The 21,692-nt window shown below is 41.0% G+C and overlaps 1 protein-coding gene and 1 long non-coding RNA gene across 2 annotated transcripts in view; both read left to right on the forward strand.

Moving 5' to 3' along the window:
• The first annotated feature begins 6,157 nt into the window (after positions 1 to 6,157).
• On the forward strand, positions 6,158 to 8,862 carry LOC130172824 (uncharacterized). The gene is made up of 3 exons (XR_008828333.1): positions 6,158 to 6,255; positions 8,200 to 8,568; positions 8,750 to 8,862. It is a non-coding gene; the product is annotated as an uncharacterized LOC130172824 (long non-coding RNA).
• A 4,132-nt stretch (positions 8,863 to 12,994) lies between these two features.
• Positions 12,995 to 21,692, forward strand: part of sh3bp5b (SH3-domain binding protein 5b (BTK-associated)) — a 34,814-nt gene continuing 26,116 nt past the window's right edge. Inside the window, exons 1-2 of the mRNA XM_056381411.1 lie at positions 12,995 to 13,373; positions 14,708 to 14,770. Coding sequence (XP_056237386.1) covers positions 13,296 to 13,373; positions 14,708 to 14,770 — 141 coding nt within the window. The 5' untranslated portion in view covers positions 12,995 to 13,295. The remainder of the gene's footprint in view (positions 13,374 to 14,707; positions 14,771 to 21,692) is intronic.

Raw genomic sequence — 21,692 nt, forward strand, 5'->3', positions numbered from 1 at the left:
GAAGTCACCTAAAAGCAGTGATTATTATTTGTAGACACTTATTATAAGGTTGGTGCTTAGTGTTGAATCATTTTACAGTGCTTGGATTAATCCAATAGCATCATTGAACTAATCAGGTTCTCTCATCATGAAAACCAGGACAAACTGATGTATCGTGATACTCGTCCCCTTGATCTCCTGTCAAACTCCGAGTACGCAATGTTGGAACAATGTCTTCTCTTTGAAATAGGCATGACTATGACTGGGTGGGGATACAGGGATATTGACAGGGTGCTATGACCTCTAACCTCCTTAATTTGCCAAACCTGTGAGGCAGTAAGCTTCTCGATGTGCTGTTTGTCTCTCTTAAGTGTAGTACTGGAGCATCGTTGCATCCTGAGTTCGTGAGCTGTCCCTGAAAAAGAACAGCACGTCCCAATTCCTCATCCTGTCGTCAGGAAGCAGAGAGGAAGTCAAAGAGAAAGGTTCAAGGAGGTCATGTGCCCAGCCTCACATCAAGGTCTCGCTCATGTACCCCTGACTCAATGCTGTTATGTCACATCCTGAGCGGTGCACGCCATAATTATCATACCCCAAAATCTGTTGGACACATTGCAGTTGTCATCCCCGCTCTATGCTGTGAAATCCTGTCAACATCAACATTGGTTTCTATCAGCCGTTACCACAATGTTTCTCTTACCAGTAAAACAGTAGAATCTGTTGACGGCTATTTTCAGTTGCGGATTAATCAACATTTAGTGCTCTAGTAAGTATTTGGGGCGGCAGGATGGTGTGTGTGTGCGGGACTCAGTGTGTTCATGGTGATGAAGGAACATGTCACCCAGTGTAACAGTGTGGCTCACTGATGTGTTTTTAATAGCACAGAGGAATGAGATATATCAGGCTTTGATACACAAACACAGTGCTGATAGTACATTCATTGTTGGTTTCGGTCTTCTCATTGGATTTTTTTGACAACAAGAAAAATGTAGAATATCACTAAATTGATCTTTTAATCAAGTTGTAAAACAGACTGCTTTGTGTTGGGCATGTCCTGACAACAGTGGCTCATTTTTGACGACAGTGACAAACAAACTGTGACACTGTTTATGTAAAGGAGGTGTTGGAAATATTGGGTGCAAAGTTGACATGGACCGATTTTCATGTCGATCTATGACTCATATTTTGGCTTCTTTGTGTACAAGTGGAAGTTTTGACATCATGCTGGCACCAAAACGCAGTCATTAATCATTAAAATCATTAAGAGTCATCATCTGAGGATCATGAATGTTCTCACAGAATTTCATGGCAATCTGGCCGGTAGATGTTTGAGAAATATTGTTCTCGTTTAGTAAATTAAACTGAAGAATTAATCCAATCTAACGAAGAATTATACCAAAATTTATTTTGCTTTAACTTGATTATTTCCTAACTGTCAAACTATGATATGGGATTAATTAAGGACTGAAAGAAGCTGGCTGTGTAGGATGATGACATTTTTACGACTGTCTGTGAAACACCAAATACTTGGGGTTAAATTCTTAGTGTCTTTCCTCCTCTACAATCAAATTTGGCACCTTTCACTCTCAACTATTCAGGCATTTAGCTGACACTCTCATCCAGAGCCACTCACAACGAGTGGCCTCAGGAGATATAAATTTAAGTAAATTTAAACGGATACTATCTGCTTCACTTCTTCCGTGAATACACCCTCTGTCTGACGGGTACTCGCAACACACGGCGCACTGTTAGCGGCACACATTGAGTTACATTCACAGTTTAGCCATTTAGCTGACACTGTTATCCAGAGTTACTGACCACAAGGACAAGAGTAGGAGTAAGATGTATTTCTTAGATCTCTGACGTTACAAAGCAAACATCAGTGCATAGAGGCAAATCAAGTGAGGAGATAGCAGAGTGAATGCTGGGTACCGAAATGATCTCAGAATCGAAAAGTGTCTCCTTTATCAAGACAAAACTTAACTCCATGTTCTCAATTTTGAGATTAGGAATCTGCTGACAACGTCCTGTCCCGGCAAGTCCACATGAGGGCTGGAATATTTCGAATACTTGGAAAATTGCACAACAGAGACATGATTAGAAAGAACTTATTCTGTTGTACAAATGTCAGAGGCTAATTCAAATTGATTTTCTTTTATTTATTTTTTATAATCTCTAACATTTCTGTTTTTTGCATCAATTAAAGATGAATGAATGCTTTATGAAATATGTTTATGCCTTATTTAAGTCATATACAAATGACTGACTAAATGACTCGTTTTTGTGCATGTTTGCTGTCAGGCTCAGGGTTAGTGTCGGGTTAATGCTGTGTTCAAGTCATATAATTACAAGCAGCCAAGTTGTAAATCAGAGTCAGAGACGAATTGGGAATTTCTGATGGATGTTTCCACAAATAGTTGTCAGAATGGCTGTAAATGCATCATCTCTGGCAGTTACATCAAAATAAAATCCAGCGTTAACACTGGTACATTTGATTCAGCTCATTTTATATGAGCTACAACATGACAAGAGTGTCTCTTTTAGGCTGTTGATCTGGTCTGATTACCAGGTTAGCATTAGGGCTAACTACCAACTGCCCATCACCAAGTGGCGGACAGTTAGCAACTCGCTCATGGAACAACTACCAGCTAAAGAGACACATACTTTTAGCAGGAGTTTGCTCAGGAGAGATTGTCCTGATGAATGCTAATGTTTGCTGAATGTGTAAGAAGGTAATTGTTTGCTAACTTGTTAGCTAAAATGGCTACTCAAGTAGTTCTAATGTCACTTTCAAGATAGCTGTAGCTCCACTAGCACCTGTAACTCAGTGGAATCTCTCATTCTTTTATCTCTCTTTATTAAAAAAATCTTTATAATCTTTATCTTTATAAAAAATTTGAAAAATGAAGCAACATGCTTTGGGGATTAACTCTGTTATTCTGAAATTACAAACATATCAACTTTAAACAATTAAGTGGTTAGCAGCTAGCTTTCTCCAACTCACCTGAGTGTGTTTTAGCCTATTATATATTACATCTTCTATATATTGGCCTCCACTATCAGTGCAGCGATACTATTTGAATCCGTGGTCTACAAATGCTTAATTCAGGAACGAATTAAACCATGAAAACAGGCTGAATCTTGCTTGTTTGTTTGTCATTCAACAAATTTCTAATCTAAAGACCCTGAAGTAACAATGTCAGACCAGTTAGGTGATGTTAAAAGTATTTTCGTGTTTCAGCACTTTCAACACATGCACTTGTGTCCTTTGACTATTTGTTTTCCGTTCACTTCACTTGGAGCTAGTACAACTGATGAATTCAAGCATGCATATTCTGTTTCAGTGCAATCTCCTGCTGACATTAGCTTTATTCAAAAAGAAAAATGTGCAAAGCACCCCATCCTTTGTAGCTCAGTATTTGTCTTGGAAAAAGTCCACCAGACTGAAAGCGTTCATGAACTGGAATCTGAAACTTAACTCCATACAGTGTCATATTAATCCTTTATACTTTTTATTCATATTTTTATATTTAAAAATGATGGTTTAAGATTGATTACGTTCCCAGTAGTCTATCCCAAATATACTGTCTACATTTCAGTGCCAAATGACTTCCTGGAGACAGATTCTCCAGCATGGAAGTAGCAATATATCATAATGACAGTAACGTAATAGACACACACACTCGCGCAGAGGTCAGTGTGTCAGAGTTGTGACCGAGGTTTAAGAGCAGGGAGAGGACACTGCAGTCTGTTTCTTCCTCTTTTAAAAAGGGTTTGACATTTCCTGTTATTCAGACAAATCACCTGCAGCCCAAGGAGACAGGGAACATGCTGACAAGACTGTGGATATCCTTCAGGCTCGACAGGGTGTCAGTGGTCTGTTTCAGCAGGGACGTCAGGCTGCAGCCCTGCAGAGCCAGGAGGAAGGTGGAGGAACTAACATGTCAGCATATCTGTGTCTACACCTTCAGTGTTACTATGAACAGGGCTTAATCTGCCCTCGGCAGGTACGTTGAGGGGCTTAACCACTGGTCAGTGATGGCTCTGAATAGCTGGTTGTGCATGCTTCAAGCGTTGCAAGTATTGCCAATTTTCTAATCAAAGTTGATCATCTTTTCTTATTTCCGCGTCCCAAAGGACGATCAACAGGAAGGGGCTAAACACAAGGCATTTTCACTGCTGTTTCCCCAAATTTCCAACAACACTAAACACTGCATGTCACAGTGGATCTTTGTATTAGTCCTAACCCCACTGGTCTGCACTGATACCCACAGCTGGTTGCATCTCTGCTGGGAACTGGGATCAGAATAACAACCAGACTCCTGTCTCTTAGCATCTTATCACTTGTTGTAATACATTTAAAATTCTTTAAATCTTACCTCTGATAGTTTCCATTGAGTTGTATTGATATAAAACACAGTTTTGTAGACGGACCAGTACAACAAGCCGCTGCCTCAGTGACAGGAAGTGACATCCTAACTGATGACCTGCCTTGATGAGAGGACAGTTTGTATTTTCATTTTGACCCCAAAAAAGTGAAGTGACATGAGGGCTAACTGTCCTTGGGCACAGGAATAACATGTTCTTATGCTGTTTTGTACACCTTCAGGTTGTTGTTTTATTTTCATTCCTTCACTCAGATAGCTGTTTCCATCTTTATTCTTACATGTTCATCAGGTAAAGCTGTAGAAAACTGATTGCAGAGCTGCTGGAAAGTAATTTAAGGCTTTTTATTCATGCTCAGCTGATTGTCTTCTCCCTCCTTAGTGCTTACCCATCTAAACTGTTTGTGTCTGAGCCGCTCCATCAAGCCTCCATCCTTGGGGTAAGCAGGCACGCTGCGCTGATTATGTAACCTGTATAATGTCACCCCAGGCCTCTGTGTTTTCAGTCTCTGTGCTCTCAGTACTTTCTCCTCTGGTGAGCAGGGGGAATGAAAACAAAAGATGTGAGGGGTGATGCCAGTGTGTCAATAGAAAGTCTCTCTCTCTGCAGTAACGCTACGTCCTTCTATGTGTCTGAAATGTGTTGAGTGATATGGATGAACTGTGTTCCATCTCACAGCAGGGCTTCGGTATATTCAGTTTGAAATTGAATTTGGTTTGTTCTGAAAGTCTGTTGTATACACTGCAGGATCCAAATTCCAGTGCATTCACTGAGGCTGAAAGTCTGTCTGTCAACATTGGAAATCTGGTGTCTGTGATGCAAATAGTTTCAATCTTATTTGCCAAGATTGTGGAACTGCTTTTTGCTGATGACGCAGTCCAACATTGGCGTGGTTTTAGATTTGATGTCCCTGATTTTGTTGGCAAAAATTATAAATATGTTCAGTTGTATAGTATTAAAACAGGACAGGGAGCAGGGTTTACAAGCCAAATGGTCAGAGTCAACAGGGTCAACTCTTACTCTTTAAGCATTTTAAGGAGAACAGACGAGGTTTTGTTAAACTAGAAATTATTCTGGGAAACATCTGTTGCTGCCAGAGTAATGAGTGAACACAAAGACAGACCCAGGGCTTGCCTTGTATCAACAGTCCAGGCTGGTGGTGGTGCTGGTGTAATGGTGTAGGGAATGATTTCTTGACTCACTTTGGGCCCTTTAATACCAATCAATCACAGTTTGAGTGCCACAGTCTATCTGAGTATTGTTGCTGACCATGTTCATTCCTTCATGGCTACAGTTCACCATCTGCTAATGGCTACTTCCAGCAGGCTAATGCTCCACAACTGACTTCAGTAGAACACCTTTGGGACCCATAGACTGTATATAAAAATGGACGTTGACTCTGGGTCTGGAAAATGAAGTCAATGCGGTAGTGCCTTAAACTTGCATTCTATTGAATGACAACCAGGGGGTGACTCCACTGGTTGCAAAAAGAAGTCTGATTATATCGAAGTCTATGAGAAAATGACCATACTTGTCACTTGATTTGTTACCTCTATAAACGTTTTCGTTATGTGTTTATGATCTGAATCGCTAGTTTGAAGTTTTCTTCAATACAACATGATGTTCATTCATAAAATTATGGTCCTATTAAAATATAATAGACGTTAAAGCAGACTGGTTTTAGGGCGTGGCTACCGCGTGATTGACACACAGGAGGCCTGCCTTTTAATCCGGATATGACGTCAGAGCGATGTGTCGGACATTTGAGTTGTCACTGTGTTTTCAGTTCATCAAAGTTAGCTCCAACATGTTGTTTTCCTGAAAGTGTCTTGTTCGGCGTTCAGTTGTTCTAAAAGACACTCAGAGGAGTTGGCGGTTCAATTAATTCCGGTAAGCACATTTTGTTTTAAGCCTATTTCTTTGCTAGCCAAAATTAGCATCCCTGTTAATATCACAGTTCAGGTGAGATGCACCTTGCTAACCAAGCTAGCCAGCTAGTGCTGACGCTAGCTGATAACTTAGCGATTGTTATGCTAACGATACCTGGCCCCGCTGGGCTGATAACCTGTGTCAACCTGGGTTAGCCCGTGGAGGTGTTCATTCAAAGCTCAATAAAAAGGTAAATTTAATCGACGTTAATCTAACGACGTTTGGTTTATGTTTCTCCACATGTGACCCAGTTTAAGTGATCTGCGTCAGTGTAATGCGCAGCGTTAATGTTAGTTATTAAGTATAAGGGTAAGCATAGATTTATATACTGTAAAACCTGTAAAATAAATCTGCTTGAGAAATTCAAGTTTGCGTATGTGAAACAATTGCGCTTGTGTCAGACATTTGTATTTGTTGAAAGTCTGAATCAAAACTCCACAAATGATCAGTGTTGATGTTGAACAAAAACACTGTAAAAGAAGAAATGGATTTGTCAACATCTGTGTCATGAAACAGAGAAGAAAAGTGTAAAACTCTGGTCAAAAGTTCCCACAGTGACACTGAAGTGACGAGGATCAAACTTTGTACTTGTCAGTGTCACACACTGATTGTTACATGTTTCTGCTCTTTATCTCTGTACACAGATGTCTACAAAAGCATTTCTTCTTTCCCTGTGTCTTTGTTGAACCTCACCACTGATCATTTGTCCAGTTTTGATTCACACTGTCTTAACAAATACAAATCTCTTTGTGACAAGAGCAATTGTTTCATATATGCAAACTTGAATTTTTCATGCAGATTTATTTTGCAGGTTTACAAAGTTTGATTTCCAACTACAAATATTGGAATTATTTGTAAACATCACTTTATAAGCTCAAAATCATTTTGAGCCTAATTTGAACCAGGGTGCTAAATCGGGGGCTAAGTCGTCCACGAGCTAGCCGCCGATTTCGTTAGCATTTTTTTTTTTTTTTAATATTTAAACTTTACTGATGAAAAAACATGGACAGAACAGAAGAGGGGGCGGGGCTAGCTTGCTAGCATTAGCAGCTAGCATTAGCATTAATTTATTTTCTCTCTTTTTAATGGTGAAAAAAACATGGACAAAAACAGGGGGTGGGGCTAGATTGCTAGCATTAGCTTCTTTTCTACAATGACTGGTTACAATTATAATGCTAACAATGATATACAATAAATAAATGATAATGGTGGCAATGTACGTGTGCATGTACAGCATATAGACGCTTGTTGGCATTTTTCATTGATTTTAACGATTTCATTTTAAGATTGCAAAATGACAAGTCGGGGGCTAGCTTGCTATCATTAGCATGACAGGGACCAAGAGAAGGTGACACGGGGGGCTTGCTAGCATTAGCAGCTAGCTTGCTGGTGTTGTTCATTGATGAATGAATTTAACAATTTCATAAGAATGCAAAATAACATGTGGGGGGATAGCTAGCATTAGCATTTTTTTTTTATCTTTATCTGTGACAAACGGACAAATAGAAGGTGACACAAGACATTTTGACCATGAAGCATGATAAACAAGCGAGAAAGTATATAAAGTGACATTTTGTTTGTGATTGTATATAACAATAATAATGACAATAATAAAAAAATATATAATTTACTTTTACAATCACAATTAGTATTGCTAACAATTATAATGCTAACAATTATATATTATAATTGCAATAAATGATAATGGCAGCAATGAACGTGTACATGTACAGTACCTAGAGCTGCACATAGAAACACCAGGGAGTTTCTCTAGGATGAGGTGTAATTCAGGCAGAGTTTATGTTCTTATAGCTGATCTCACACCACTACTGTGTGTGTACTAAATTCTCACACGAACATTAACATTAGCATTTGAAACCATTCTCTGTCTCACTCCCCCTCCAGGTGACAAAGAGGCTCGCTGGTGCTGCTTCTGAAATGGCTGCCTGGGTTACCAATGTTGGTGTATTGGCTTTCCAGGATGGCGGCAGGATTGATGACACCGGAGGTGCCTGCCGTCTCATCGAGGCATAGTGGTCCTAGTTGGAGGGGAAGCACAGGATGCTCGGCCTGACTGTTGCCAAGGTGATCCTGAGGATCTCCTGGGAGGAGTGGAGGCTCCACTGTTGGAGGAGGACACACGGGGCGGAGGAGACGGTCCTCCTCATCCAGGATCTCCATGTCACCCTGGACGTCCCTTTGCTGGATTCTCTCCACATCTAGGACATATGGAGACACAGAGGTGTCACCTCAGCTGCACTCAGGACCCAGCAGGTGCAGCTGTACACAGAGACTGGTAGACTGACAAAGGGGTGGGGTCAGCCTTCCGGTTTCCACCTTCACCTCTTCATCCCAGATACATGCGTGTGTCTCATAGCTTGTGATTGAGTGTATTGTGTATTATCATTTCATGGAAACTTAAAATTCATTTTTGATCCAAAACCTTTTCCTCAAGCCAGTGCCAAGTACTTCCAAGCTCTTGGCAACACCTGACAGACAGAGCAGAGAAACAGAGAGTTGTCTTCCCTCCCAGATACCAGGAGAGGCAGCACAGGTGACAGTTCAAGACAGCAACAGGGAAGAACACCTCCTGTCCTGGGAAAGAGAGTCTCCAGAGGTGAGATTCACTTCAGATATCACTGATTCTCTAATGAATATCAGATCTATATTAACGCACACTATGATTATCTTTCAGCTGTCTTCTTGGACTGAATTCGGGCCCTGCAAACTAGGCCAGTGTTAGCCGTTTGCAACCACCTCTGCCGACTTCATCCGGTGGCCACGTGGTCCAGAGGGACCCTGAGGACTCGCTGGTCATTCATTCTCAAGGATTATGTGGCCATCAGAGAGGCAGTGCTGGCCAGCCCGAGGTTGATGGCTCAGACCAACATCCAGCTCTTTGAATTGAATTGAGGACTCAGTGGTAAGAGTTTGTCATAAAGCTGTGTTGGTGTGTTGTAATCTGTACTGTGATTCATCTTTAACAGTCTGCGTTTGTCTTTGTGTCCAGGTGCTGGCCAGACAAAGGGTCTATCATTGGTACAGGTTGGACAAGGACAGCCCTTTAACTTCAATGTCCCAGAGGAGCAACCTGGGCCCTCCAGCAGGGGTCTGCCTCCTCCTCCTCCTCTTCCTCTTCCTCCAGACGATGAACAGCATGGCCCCTCATTCAGTGCTGTTGGTCCTCCCCTTGCTCGAGTGCCACTCCCCTCTTCTGTTCAGCCACCTCCTCTGCCTGGACTACCTGTACCCAGGACCAGAGCCTACAGGAAGAGGAAGGCGGCCCGAAGCTGCTGTGGCAGAGCGGGGGCCGCTGCCTGGAGGAAAAACCCACCAGCAGCCAACATCACGCATCTGTAACAAGTTTGGCCAACCCAGAAGGATTGTCACTGACCTCAATCACATTGCAGGTGTGTCACACTGTGACTGTTAGTGGAAAGACTGGAGGGCAACTTTTTCTATCTCCATTTATAACTTTTAATTTACATTATTTATTATTATTATATTTTATTTGTTGCATTTGGAGTGGTGTTTGTGTCACCTGATGATCTCAGTCCAGTGTTCCCTCTCTTTTAGCTCTGTGTTTGGTCTCCACCAGCTCCTGAGGGAAATCTGTCTCTCTAGCTTCTTAATGCTCCACTATGTTCAGCAGCTGCTCTCGGACCGTGTCTGTCTTTTTGCTGCTGAGGAGGTCGTGGACAGTGGCTATGGCCGAAAAAGTCTAAATATTCAAAGATGGCAAAGGCGGTAACTGAATCATTGTTCTTTACTTCACGTTTTTTTTCTTCTTTTAATTATATTCTTAAATTGCGTTCACCATGGCTTTAAAAAGGGTCTTAAAAACTCTTCAACACCAAGATAGACAAGATGGAAAGTTAAAATGAGCGCAGTGCAAAGGCTGGACATTGACTGATTCCCTGGTAAAAATGTTGTAAATAGTTTCCATTGGGCACAAAATAAGAGTCTCAAAAAGGTAAGAGGTAAGGTAGGTCATAAAAGTTCAATCTTAGAAGCGATCGTCTATATGGGGATATGGTGATATAGATTTATTGAAGAGAACAGCTTTTGTAATTGCATGTACATGTGTGTATACATGTCTTGCTGTGGTTGTTGGGACAAATTTGTTTGTGAAACCTTCAGTGTGAGGTTATTGTGGCCAGTCGTGACAGCTTTCTAAAGGCTTTCTGAGGGACACTTGCAGTGGCTGAGGTCAGTGTCAGGATGAGTCTCTACAACATGAATGAAACTGAAAGTAACATCCTTTGTACAGATTGAAACGAGAGGAGTGAAGTTCACGCACCAAGCAGCAGGAACGTTACTCAGTGTTCACAGATTCAGTTTCTTGCCTTTTACTTCATTTCTACTGTTGTTGATAGATGATAGTAACATTTGAAGAGCAGAATGTGTTCAGCTCCAGCACAGTCACCACCTTCACAGGTGAAAGTATCGACCAGTTTAACATGAAACGGTGTTCAGTAGGAAACAGATGGAACTGACCCACCAGAACTGCAACCTGGAGCAGAACCAGACTCTTCATAGATGTGATGCTGTGACCTCAGAGACGGATGTGTTCACCTCACACACTCTTTAGTGTGAACTGAACATTGACAGTTCAGATTGTGAAGCAGTTGTCAGTGTAGTACAGCTCATGTTCATTAGTTTTATTCATAACTTCATTGTTGTCATTGAAAAGGTGTTTAATAAATAAACCTGTGATTAAATTGTACTGAGTATGTTTTTCTCATATTTACCATCTGCCTCATGATGAATCTAACAGGTCACTTTGGTGAATTAGTGTTTTCATTACTTAAATTGGTAAATTCATAAGACTAAGTAGAAAAGCACAAACTCTAGTATCTATCTCTAGATCCTGTATTGTCACTGTTGAAGGACGGACACATTTAAACATTTCTATCATGTTTGTTGATTAAAGCAACATTAATTTGATTAATTACAGATTCAGGAAAAACTTCAATGTGTTGTGATATCTATACTGTGCTGCTGCTACTGTTAAGATTCATACCAGACACGCTCCATAAAAACCATCAACAAAGCAAAGCTTCATAAAAAAAATGTATTTCACATTAAAACTGCATTAATTTCAACAATTTACAATCAACTGGAGACGTGTACAAATGAATGTAATGAATGGACGGATTAAATCATGTTTGCAATTTACAATCAACTAACTGACAAATTAAAAATAAAAGTTTGCATAATAAAGAGGTGGATAAATCTTATTTAGTAACAAGTATAAATTATAGTAGAAATGTAAAAATAATACTTCATAGCTCAGTGAGGACAGTGCAACAGTCTGACAGGTTGACTGGAAGCTGTTGCAGCCGTCCATAAGTGATGGAGGGAAGGTGCAAAAAGTCCAGGAGCCGTTATTCATCATCAGTCTTCTTGTGTGACACAATTTACATGAAGCAGACTCACAGTCTGAGGGAGGAGCTGTTCTGAAGTCTGTTCATATTCTGCAGAACCAATTTAAAACACAAGGTTAGAATACATTTTACACTGTGGTTTTACAGTTTAAAGTTAGCGCAGATGCAACCTTCAACTACAATAACATTACAAGTTACTCCTCACATATATGATATTTGTCAAATGTGGTTGTATGCAATTAGCCTATAAGACTGATTTAACAGTTGTTACAGCTAACCGTGTTAGCAGCATCTTCGGCTCAGCCAGGAGCCTGTTGCTGTCAGGTTGCTGATGTGGGTGGGTGTACTTAGCGTCCTTGGTGACACAGGTCAGATCCACCCCTCACTCCTCCCTTGCTCCACCCTCTCATCCAACTATGGTTTCTTCTGGCTCCAAAAAACCAAGATGGCGACGTCCATTAAGCCAAACTTGAGGCTTCAAAACAGCAGTTCACAAACTAATAGGTGACATCATGGCAGTTTGCCATTTGGGTAGGACCAGGACATGAATGTGCAGCTGATAAACCTGCAGAAAAGTTTTCGACATCTTGTTGAATGTCATGAAGAACTGAGGCCGTGGCTGGAGGCAGTGACGGCATCGTTGTGACATCACAAAGTTCCAGCAGTCCTAACGGCTGGTTCTAAGGCTCAGTTTCTGAATACAGGCTGTGTGCATTTCTGTCTTTGATACTTTCACAGTATTAATATAGAACCTAGACCTGCTTTATAATCAAACAACACAAGGACATCTACTTTTAGACTATATGGGACATTTAAATGTTCCTAATCTGCCTTGTTGTCAATCAACCTTTTCCTTCCTTTTTTTCAAATGCTTTATTTTTCAAATTAGTTATTATTAATATAATTAATATAATTGTATTAATTTTTAAATAACAGTAGAAACTAGTAAAGCCTTAAATATTTTCGCTCTAATATCTTTGATTTCTTTAATGGTACCCCTATATATATAGTTTGGTATAGTATTGAAATACTCTTGTTTATTATTTTTGTTTCATCACTCTTATTTATATTTTGTATTTATTTCCTATTATTGTTCATATTTCCTTTTATGTATTTTACTGTGTCTCTTATTTCAGACTTTACGATTGTTTCCCTTCATTTTCAACGTTTAATTGCTTCAACAAGATGCTGAAAAAAACCAAAGTCATTCATTATGACGGTTCACCGCTACATGGCACTAATCACCTCTCATACTGCCCACAGCCTCGCAGAAAGGGGCGTTCCCGGTCTGAGGCAGAGCTCGGGTCATTTCAGCATCGGGGCTCAGAGCGAAGGGAGAGCGGAGCGGGGAGAGACGCCACAGCTCGGCCCGGCTCGGTGTACGGATACAAACCAGGATGTTCTTCTTCCACAGACTCGTCCTCTAGAAAAAACAAACAAAAAACAAAAAACAAAACGTAAAATAATTTAAGGTGGAGACACAACAAGTAGGCTACTGCTCCGTGAATTCAACGTGCGGTGACCGGCGGAGACAGATGAGCCCGCTCCGCCTGTGGTGTCTGTAGGTTAGTCTTGTCTTTTGTTCGGCGGTGACATCAGTCCTCCATCTCCACCATGGATCAGTCAGAGAGGGAACACAGGTCGGACGACGAGACGGAGTACGAAGACGAGGAGGTGGACCCCAGAGTCCAGGTAACAGATCCACGGTATCGATTTGTGGCTCTTTAATCGATAACGTTTTCATTGTAGAGCGGCCAACGCGTCTGCAGCCAACAGCAGGGAGCAAAGTACGATGCAGCCTCTGCATCTCCTGCATGACCCCGCTATGTCTTTATTTATATACGAGTTCAGTTTAAATGTTATGTTTTTAATAATTCATACAGATGTGACTGTTTGAAGCTGATTCACGTGATATGACAATATCTGGTTGTTATCTGTTGGAAACACAATCCAGTTCATGGTGATGCAGCTCAAAAAGAGGGTAAATTATGAGCTCATGAAGTAAGAAATGTACATATTTTTGTTCACTTAACACAATTTAAAGTTAGTCTTTCTCCAATATAAAAGAAAACTGTGAAAAAGATAAAAAAAAAAAAATGAGTACGGCATGAAAAAGACATAATTAATATAATGAACAAGGCAGTATTCATTGTAAAAAGGGCTCATAATTTAATGTTTTCATAGGTGAAGATTATTTTCTCAGTTAATCAATTCATCGTTGGTTCTAGAAAAGGTCAGGAAGTGGTGAAAAATGATTGATTGTTATAATTTCCTGATGTCTTCAGAAAAGTTTTCTTTGTCCAGTCAAGAGTCCAAACCCCAGAAATGATCAGTTTATTATCACATAACATAAAAAAACCCCAAACAAGCAAAAGACAAATACAACAACAAAACAAAAGCTGGAGAAATTTTGGTTCTTTTGCTTCAAAAATGATTAATCAGCAAAATAGTTACAGTCATTTTCGATTATGCATGATGTGCAGTATAGAGAAGTTTTATCATACAGTGGCCACCAGTGTGATTGCTTTTAACCTGCATCATGAATATTCATGTCGGCCATAAAAGGTTAATGCTAAATTGAGTTAGTGTGTTAAAACCAGACGTCACGGTGTCGCCCAGATTCTGCAAAGTAATAATCATTTCCATCGTTTCCTTTATCTGTGAATTAGCTTTGCTGATGTCTATCATGTTGCCCTTTTTAAAAGACCATCGTCGCAGGTTGTATTTGTCCACCTGTTATCACCCGTTTAATCAACAAGTGTTTTTCAGTCGATTGTTCTTCACACAGAAAAATAACCTGCAGCTATTTTGCTTATTGATTATTAGTTTAAGTGATTTATCAAGCAAAAATGTTGAACAAGGATCAAAGGTTCTCTGATTCCAGCCTCTCAGTCAAGAGGACTGTCTGGTTTTTCTTTGTCATATCATAGGAAACTGAATATTTTTTGGGGATTTGGACTTTTGGTTGAACAGAACAACATCCTTTTCTTTTCTGCTTCATCTCTCCCATGTTCCCTCTCTTCCAGGGGGAGCTGGAGAAACTCAACCAGTCCACCGACGACATCAACAGATGTGAGACGGAGCTGGAGGTCAGTCTGTCGGGGGGGGATTTGAATGTGTTTGCAGGTTTTCTGTGCACTCGTGCAGTGTGTCGGTTTTTGACTAACAGAGCATGTAATCGCTCCCGTGTTACTGGTATCAGCAGATCCGAGCGGCTCGTCAGGCGTGGACTCACGGTCTGTGAAATCCAGTCAGTTTACCTTTTTCAGACGAGTGTTGTGTTGAAGGTATCACTGTTTGCACATACAGCAGTTTGTTTTAACTGAATTACAGCTCAACCTTTGCTCTGTCTTCAGGCCAACCTGTTTGTAAAGTTCACATTTTGCACCGTGTCAGCACGACATATTGTGTTACAGTAAAAATAACTGGGTCGTTTAACGGCGTTTTACTGACGGCTATATTCAGAAGAGTTTGCAGAGATCGAGCAGACAGGGTCCGGAGTCTCATGAAACTTTTGCACAGAGGAAGCGGACTGCTGTGGAGACTGAACCTTTGAACGCAGCAGCTGTGATGCACTGCAGAGACGAGATGATCACCTGGGCAGGAAGGGGCCAGTCGTTGCATAACTGATCTTTGAATCCCATTAAACTCCAGTAAAAGCTGATGGCTTACATTAATGTGGGTCAGCAACATGTGTGCAGCTTTATAGAGCTGAAAGTCCAAAGTGTTGTCATGCAGAATCATACAGGGTATATACAGTCAGAGGTCGAGGTGAACAAGAGTTCAAGGGTTAAAGGGTTTTGTTTTAAGGGATTGTAGTTGAACTGAGATCAACGGGTTTGTATCGGTGTGTGTGTGTGTGTGTGTGTGTGTGTGTGTGTGTGAACGCACCGTCGTCCAGACCTTCCAGGTCCAGGTGGACAGCTCTAAGTTCAGGTGTGAATCGAGGACACATTTGAGATCCGGTGGTCTGGGCCACAAGTCTCTTAGCAGTGTGAACACAAATGTGTCCTGGGTCACTCCGAAGGACCGCCTACTCTACTGACGTCCTCTGAAGGACCGCCTACTCTATTGACGTCCTCTGCCACAGTCTTATTAGTGCTGTTACATAATGAACCGACAATATTTTGCTGTTTCAAACGGATAAAATCTAATTTCATAGTTGAGCTCTGAGCAGCGCATTGATTCGCTCGGCCCCTCCTTGACCACCCCCTCCCTCCCTCCCTCCCTCCCTCCCTCTCGAAAACACATGGACAACAAACCCATCCATCGCAGTTGGACTGGCTAAAAACAACAACACATTGGGTCTTTGCAAACACAAATGATGTACAGTGGGTTTCCAAAAGTCTGAGAACACTTTCCCATGAGAGATTCGATCACATGTGGTCACTGGAGACGCAGGTGTGAACTGACGTAGTTGGAGAGAGTCCACCTGAGGTCTGAACAGGGCCTGTGTCGATTTATCTTTTCCCTCACAAACCGATCTTTGGCTCAAATGAACCAGACAACAGCCAAGTTTCATTCACGCCGTCACAGTATCGATTGGTGACAAATCAGAGGAGCGCAGTGATGCACTCGGGGGTGGCAGACGGTGTAAAGCCTCCAAAACAATTAAGAAAAGCTTTGAACTCAACATCCCGTCTAAAAATACAAGGCGAGACGGAAGATGCAAAAACTGACACTGGTCCAGATGATCAGAGATCAGTTCCCAGCTGTGATTTTTCTATGTTTAGCGGAGCTGTCAGCTGTTGACAAGCAGCGGCGGAGGGAAATGAGATATGAAAGCGTACAAAACAAGTTTACAGTAAGTGATGCATATTTTATTTAGTGATAACCACACTCACGAGGGGGTTATCTTGCCACTATGTTGTTTCAGTCATTTAAGACGGCGCTTCGGCTGCTGCGTCTTGTGTTTTGTTGTGAGCTGGATATTCTTCGTGGTCACTGTATTCATAACTGGAAAACAAATGTGTCCAGAAAATGCAGATACGACACGCAGCAGCAGTTCGGTCTTTACCCCCTCGGTCGTGGTTATGTCCGTGTGGTCGGTCCAACCTGTCTGTGCCCGATGGAATCGACACTGTGTCGACTGTTAAACCTTGACTGATTTTATGTTTCTGCCCTTTTCTTTATGGCTCCACAGAGTCAAAATCGAGTCATGTTGTTTTTGCGTCTGACAAAGACGTCTCCTGTTCAGGACTGTGACGAGTCTCCTGTCTGAAAAACAGTTGAAAACAAAACATGAGCCAGTGGATGTTTTCCCCAGAGTTTTCGAGATGGGGCGTGATTGAGTGTTAAAGGATCTGAACAGATGATTATCTCCTAATAGAAATTTCAATGACGACAAACAGTCCAGACCCTTGAACGAGTTCATAGCTTTGTGCTTAATGAAGAATTTGATCCTCAATTTAAACACAAAATCAAAGGAAGAAGGATTCATTCTAGAAAAAAACATCAACTGCTTTTCTTTTCTTTAACCGATTAGCAGTGGACAAAAAGTTTTCACAATCAATAGTCGAAGCAGAAATGGCAAAAGTCACTGGTTCCACCTCATCAAATGTAAATATTTCCTTATTTTCTTTGTCGTCACCACAGGCTCATAAACTATAATAAGCATTTTTCACTATTTACTAATCAAACTGATTAATCAAGATATTAATAGGTTGCTTTATAGATGATGAAAATGATTGATTGCAGCTCTACTGACAACACAATATAGTCCAAGTGTTTCTGCCCCTGAACATGACCTTGACTTCAGCCAACACAGCAGTCAGTTAGTGCTGATGTAAGTAATATGATACTAACGCCTCTTTCATTTGGCCTCCTAGAGATAAATAGAGGAGGCTCTGATCATCTCTTCTGATTGGCTGACTGTTTTCTGAGTGATCCAATAAAAATATAGCAGATTTCAATTAAAAAACACTCAGAGAAACCAAATCCTGTAAAGGTTTGGATGGTGGGTCCAGGTGGGCGGGGCTTGGTGACTGCTTTGTTGTGACATCACAAAGTTCCAGAAGTCCTGACGGCTGTTTTTAAGGCTCAGTTTCTGAATACAGGCTGTGTGCATTTCTCTGTGGACTGAGGCTTTGATACTTTCACAGTATTAATATAGAAGCTAGACCTGATCTATAATCACACTACACATGGACAGAGACCTTTAGACTGGATGGAGCTTTTAATACTTTTGGACATTTTTGATGAAGCAAGAAAGTTATTGGCAGACTGATCGATGATGAAAATAATCTTTAGTCGCAGACTTTAGAGGGAGGTCAGAGATATGTCTTGCTCAAGGACACTGTAGGAGGACAGATGCTCATCATCACAGGAACTTGATGTCAGATACTTGCTGTAAAAGTAGCTGTCTTGTGTTTACACTGCTTCTCTGATGTCCACATAAACATTTGAAGTGCTTAAATCCTGCGTAGCTTACTGCCGGATTAATATTGTTCCCTCAGAAATGCTTCCAAATTTTCCACTTGAGCGTTTGAAAAAAGCAGTTTTGGCCGAGCCTCCTGTTGTTTTGTTCACAGATCGAAACCAGCAGCTGTTAGATCATCAAATCGCTTGACCTCGAAGAACGATCTGATCTGAAGTGTTTAAACAGCTGACGACGGGGATGGAGAGAGTAATAATGAGGCGAATGTTATGAGAAATTCAGTGATGCGAAAGAAGCGAATCCACTTTCATATCAGAGAGGGGGCAGATGATATTCAATTCGGCAGATAAAGCTGTAGACATGACGCCTCAGGGCAGGAACGTGTTGACAAGGTGAAGTGCCTCGCAGTGTGAGCGTCCAAACCCTGAGTGGGAGGACGGAGGCGCTGCACTGCGGTCTGCATCAACAGCAGCATCATCGCAGAGATACAGAGGAGAGGATGGAGAGAGGGGGGAGAGAGGACAAGGATACGCAGTCATGGCTTTAGTGTAGCTCTGTGACCTCTTTTTTTACGTTTTTATCTGTCATTCACTCTGTAAGTGTTTGTATCACTGTGAGTTTGACATGAATCCGTGACTCTTAAGGGTAAAGTGCTGACTTCCAGCTTTAATTTGAGGACGTTTACACCCACATCTGACAAACTGTGTGGGAACTGTGGACAGTCACAGGGGTTAAGAAGTGTCATGTCATGTCAGTTTCCCTTAAAACTGAAAGTCAGCACTTCAACCTCCCACAGTGATTGTTTCACTGGAACTCCATCTAGTACTCTGAACCGTCCAGTTTCCTTTCATGTGTGCGTGACGCGGCTTGGTTTTGTGCTGAAACGATTCATCTATTTAATCGATCAAGTCAATCAAAAGAAATAAATGTACAATAATTGTGATAAGAGCTGCAACTAACCAATATTTTCATTATTACTTCATTTGCTGATAATTTTCTTGATTTAATTGTTTTGCAAAATTGTAAAAATATCTATCACCTATGACAATGTCCTCAATGTGACATCATCAATTATGTTTTGTCTGATCAGCAGAGTAAAACCCCAAACACATCCTGCTTTTTAAAGAAGCAAATTCTCACATTTAAAAAGCTGGAACCATCTAATTTATGGCATTTTTGCTTAATAAATGTTTTTAAATTATTAATCAATTCGCAAAAAAAGTTAATTTCCTGTTGGTTGACAAATTGATTTATCAACTAATTGTTGCTTTTCTAAACTGGATTGCCTTTTGGTTTTTGGCCAAGCAAGAAATTTGGGCAAGAAGGAAAGTCAGAGGTTTACCAGTGTCAGGAGCGTCCGTCCTCTGATAAGATATTTCAGCCTGATGCTGCTACTGTAGCTAAAAATAAGCATCAAGCATCAGTGTAGTGAAAGAATAAAATGTTTAAAGCATCATTTGGTTTCATTCGGCGAAGAGACGAGGGCAGTGGTGAAAGATTTTGAAGGTGATGGAGATGAAAAGATGGTATGAAGGATTGAAACATCAAGTTTGACAGAACAGAACGGGGCTAAAAGTCAAATTGGAGAGGACTGACTGACGTGTTCGAGCCTGGAGGGCAGGATAACGATCCACGTCGAGATCAAAAACTCCACACACCAGTCTACAGTAACCTTGTGTTTTAAGCTGCCTGTGCAGCTCCAACATCTCAGACTGCTGCGGCCCCTTCACGGCCTGAGGCCTGCTGGGAAATTTAACCAGAGACGGTGTCGGTTTTTGAACAACGGCCTTTTCTCTAACACATTTTATTCATGTTGAACTGAAACCTCCTTGAATGAAAGAAACCTTCAGATTGTGAGGATGCAGAGTTACAGCTGCTGTTTTTGTTATAACCCGGATCAATGGTGAAAAAATGTTCCGAGAAAATGCATTTCTTTCTCAGCAAGACAGCAGAACTGAAAAGCTCTATTGATGCAGACGATACTGAAACTCTCTGAAAGTCTCAGTCTGTCTGTGTTTTCTGGTTTGAGAGCCTCTCGGCTGCCGGTTGTTACCTTGTTGAGACAATACTAACGTTAAGATTTTTCAGTAAGTGTGTTTTTGGCACAGATAAATAAGGCCAAGCTTTCTTTAGATACAGATGTCATGAGTTTTTTAAAGTTCAACAAATTAACTTTGAATCGTTGCTGTTGAGCAGCTGAAATTGAATCCAGCCTTTGATTCCCGTCCAGACACAAACTAGATTATCAAATTCCTGAAAATGCAAACATTTCCCAGGTCCATTCCGGCACCACACATATGCAGTTTACATTGATAACACTGGCGGATCTTCCACTCTCAGTTTTTGAAACAACGGCTTCTTCACATCAGACAGAAGTAGAGAAAAGCTGCTTCTCATTTTTCTTTGCCTCAGCTGCTGCAGGCAGTTTTTCATCAGCTGCACCAAGCTGGCAAATTAACGTCAGCTGCGTTAGTGGGTTGAAAATTCAGTCTCCAACCTGCAAAAGGCTAATGAAAATTAATTTGACGGCTACGTACGTGATGTCACGCAAATTGAATTGTGTGTCAAGATGTAGAAAAGAGACTGCCAGCATCCCCTCCGGGACTAGTGTTGTATCACAGCACAGGTAATTAGACCTAGTGTTAGCTCACTGAATTATAGGAGAAATCTAACCCAACACTCTTCAAATGTTTCTATATTAAGAGTTTTAAAGTTCACCAGGAGGTTATTTTTCAGACACATCTGATGCCCATAGAATCTCTAATGAACATGGAAGAATAAACTGCCAAAAAAAAAAAAAAAATACTGCAGCATCCAAGTCTAGTTTATTTATTCTTCCACCTCCAGAACATGTTCCTGCCTTTCTGTTTATTTACCCAGCGCCTTTCCATTATGCATGAGCTTTTTTATCTACAGGAACTTCAGCAGCATTTGTTTTTAGTCCATTTGTTTCTCACCTTGGAACCTTTTCTTCTGGTTGTTCTTGATTTCAATAACTGAACCTTTTTGTTTTACTGCATTTTGAGCTTCTGGTGATTCGAGTGACAGATGTGCTAAAAAAAACACTAATTAAGTAAAATGTAGAGTTCATTTTGGGGAAGTTCAACTTTGTGTAGCTTTTAATTCAATTCATGTCAGTTCAGTTTTATTTGTATAGTGCCAAAGCATAAAATACATCACAATGCCTTACAGTATTATGAAGAGAAACCCAACAGCTTCAGAAAACCAACCAAAAAGAAACTTGAAGGTTCCTCGTCGTCTATAAAAGACGCTGAAAATGTCAGGAGAGTGGTTGTTCTGAGAAGTTGATCGTCTTTAGCAGCAGCAGCACAGAACTGAATCAGTGAAGGGGAATTTGTTATATCACAGTTACATTCAAAGGAATTCTGTCTTCGCTGGAAACAGAGCAGACACTCCTCATTATTCATTGCAGAAAGGGATGTCCTTAAAAATGTATTTATTCATCACAAGAATTATACAAGAGCTCATACAGAGACAACAGCATTAGAGCCGGTTCACCGGTTTTCAGCAGCCCGTGAGCTCGTCGTGTGCAGGGTGACACAGGCCTGATAGCCCGAGGCCCGTCTCACCAAATTCACAACATGCAAGAGGCAACATGAGCTCATTTCCTCTTT

Source organism: Seriola aureovittata, chromosome 7 (genome assembly GCF_021018895.1).
Source record: "Seriola aureovittata isolate HTS-2021-v1 ecotype China chromosome 7, ASM2101889v1, whole genome shotgun sequence".
Lineage (NCBI taxonomy): Eukaryota > Metazoa > Chordata > Actinopteri > Carangiformes > Carangidae > Seriola > Seriola aureovittata.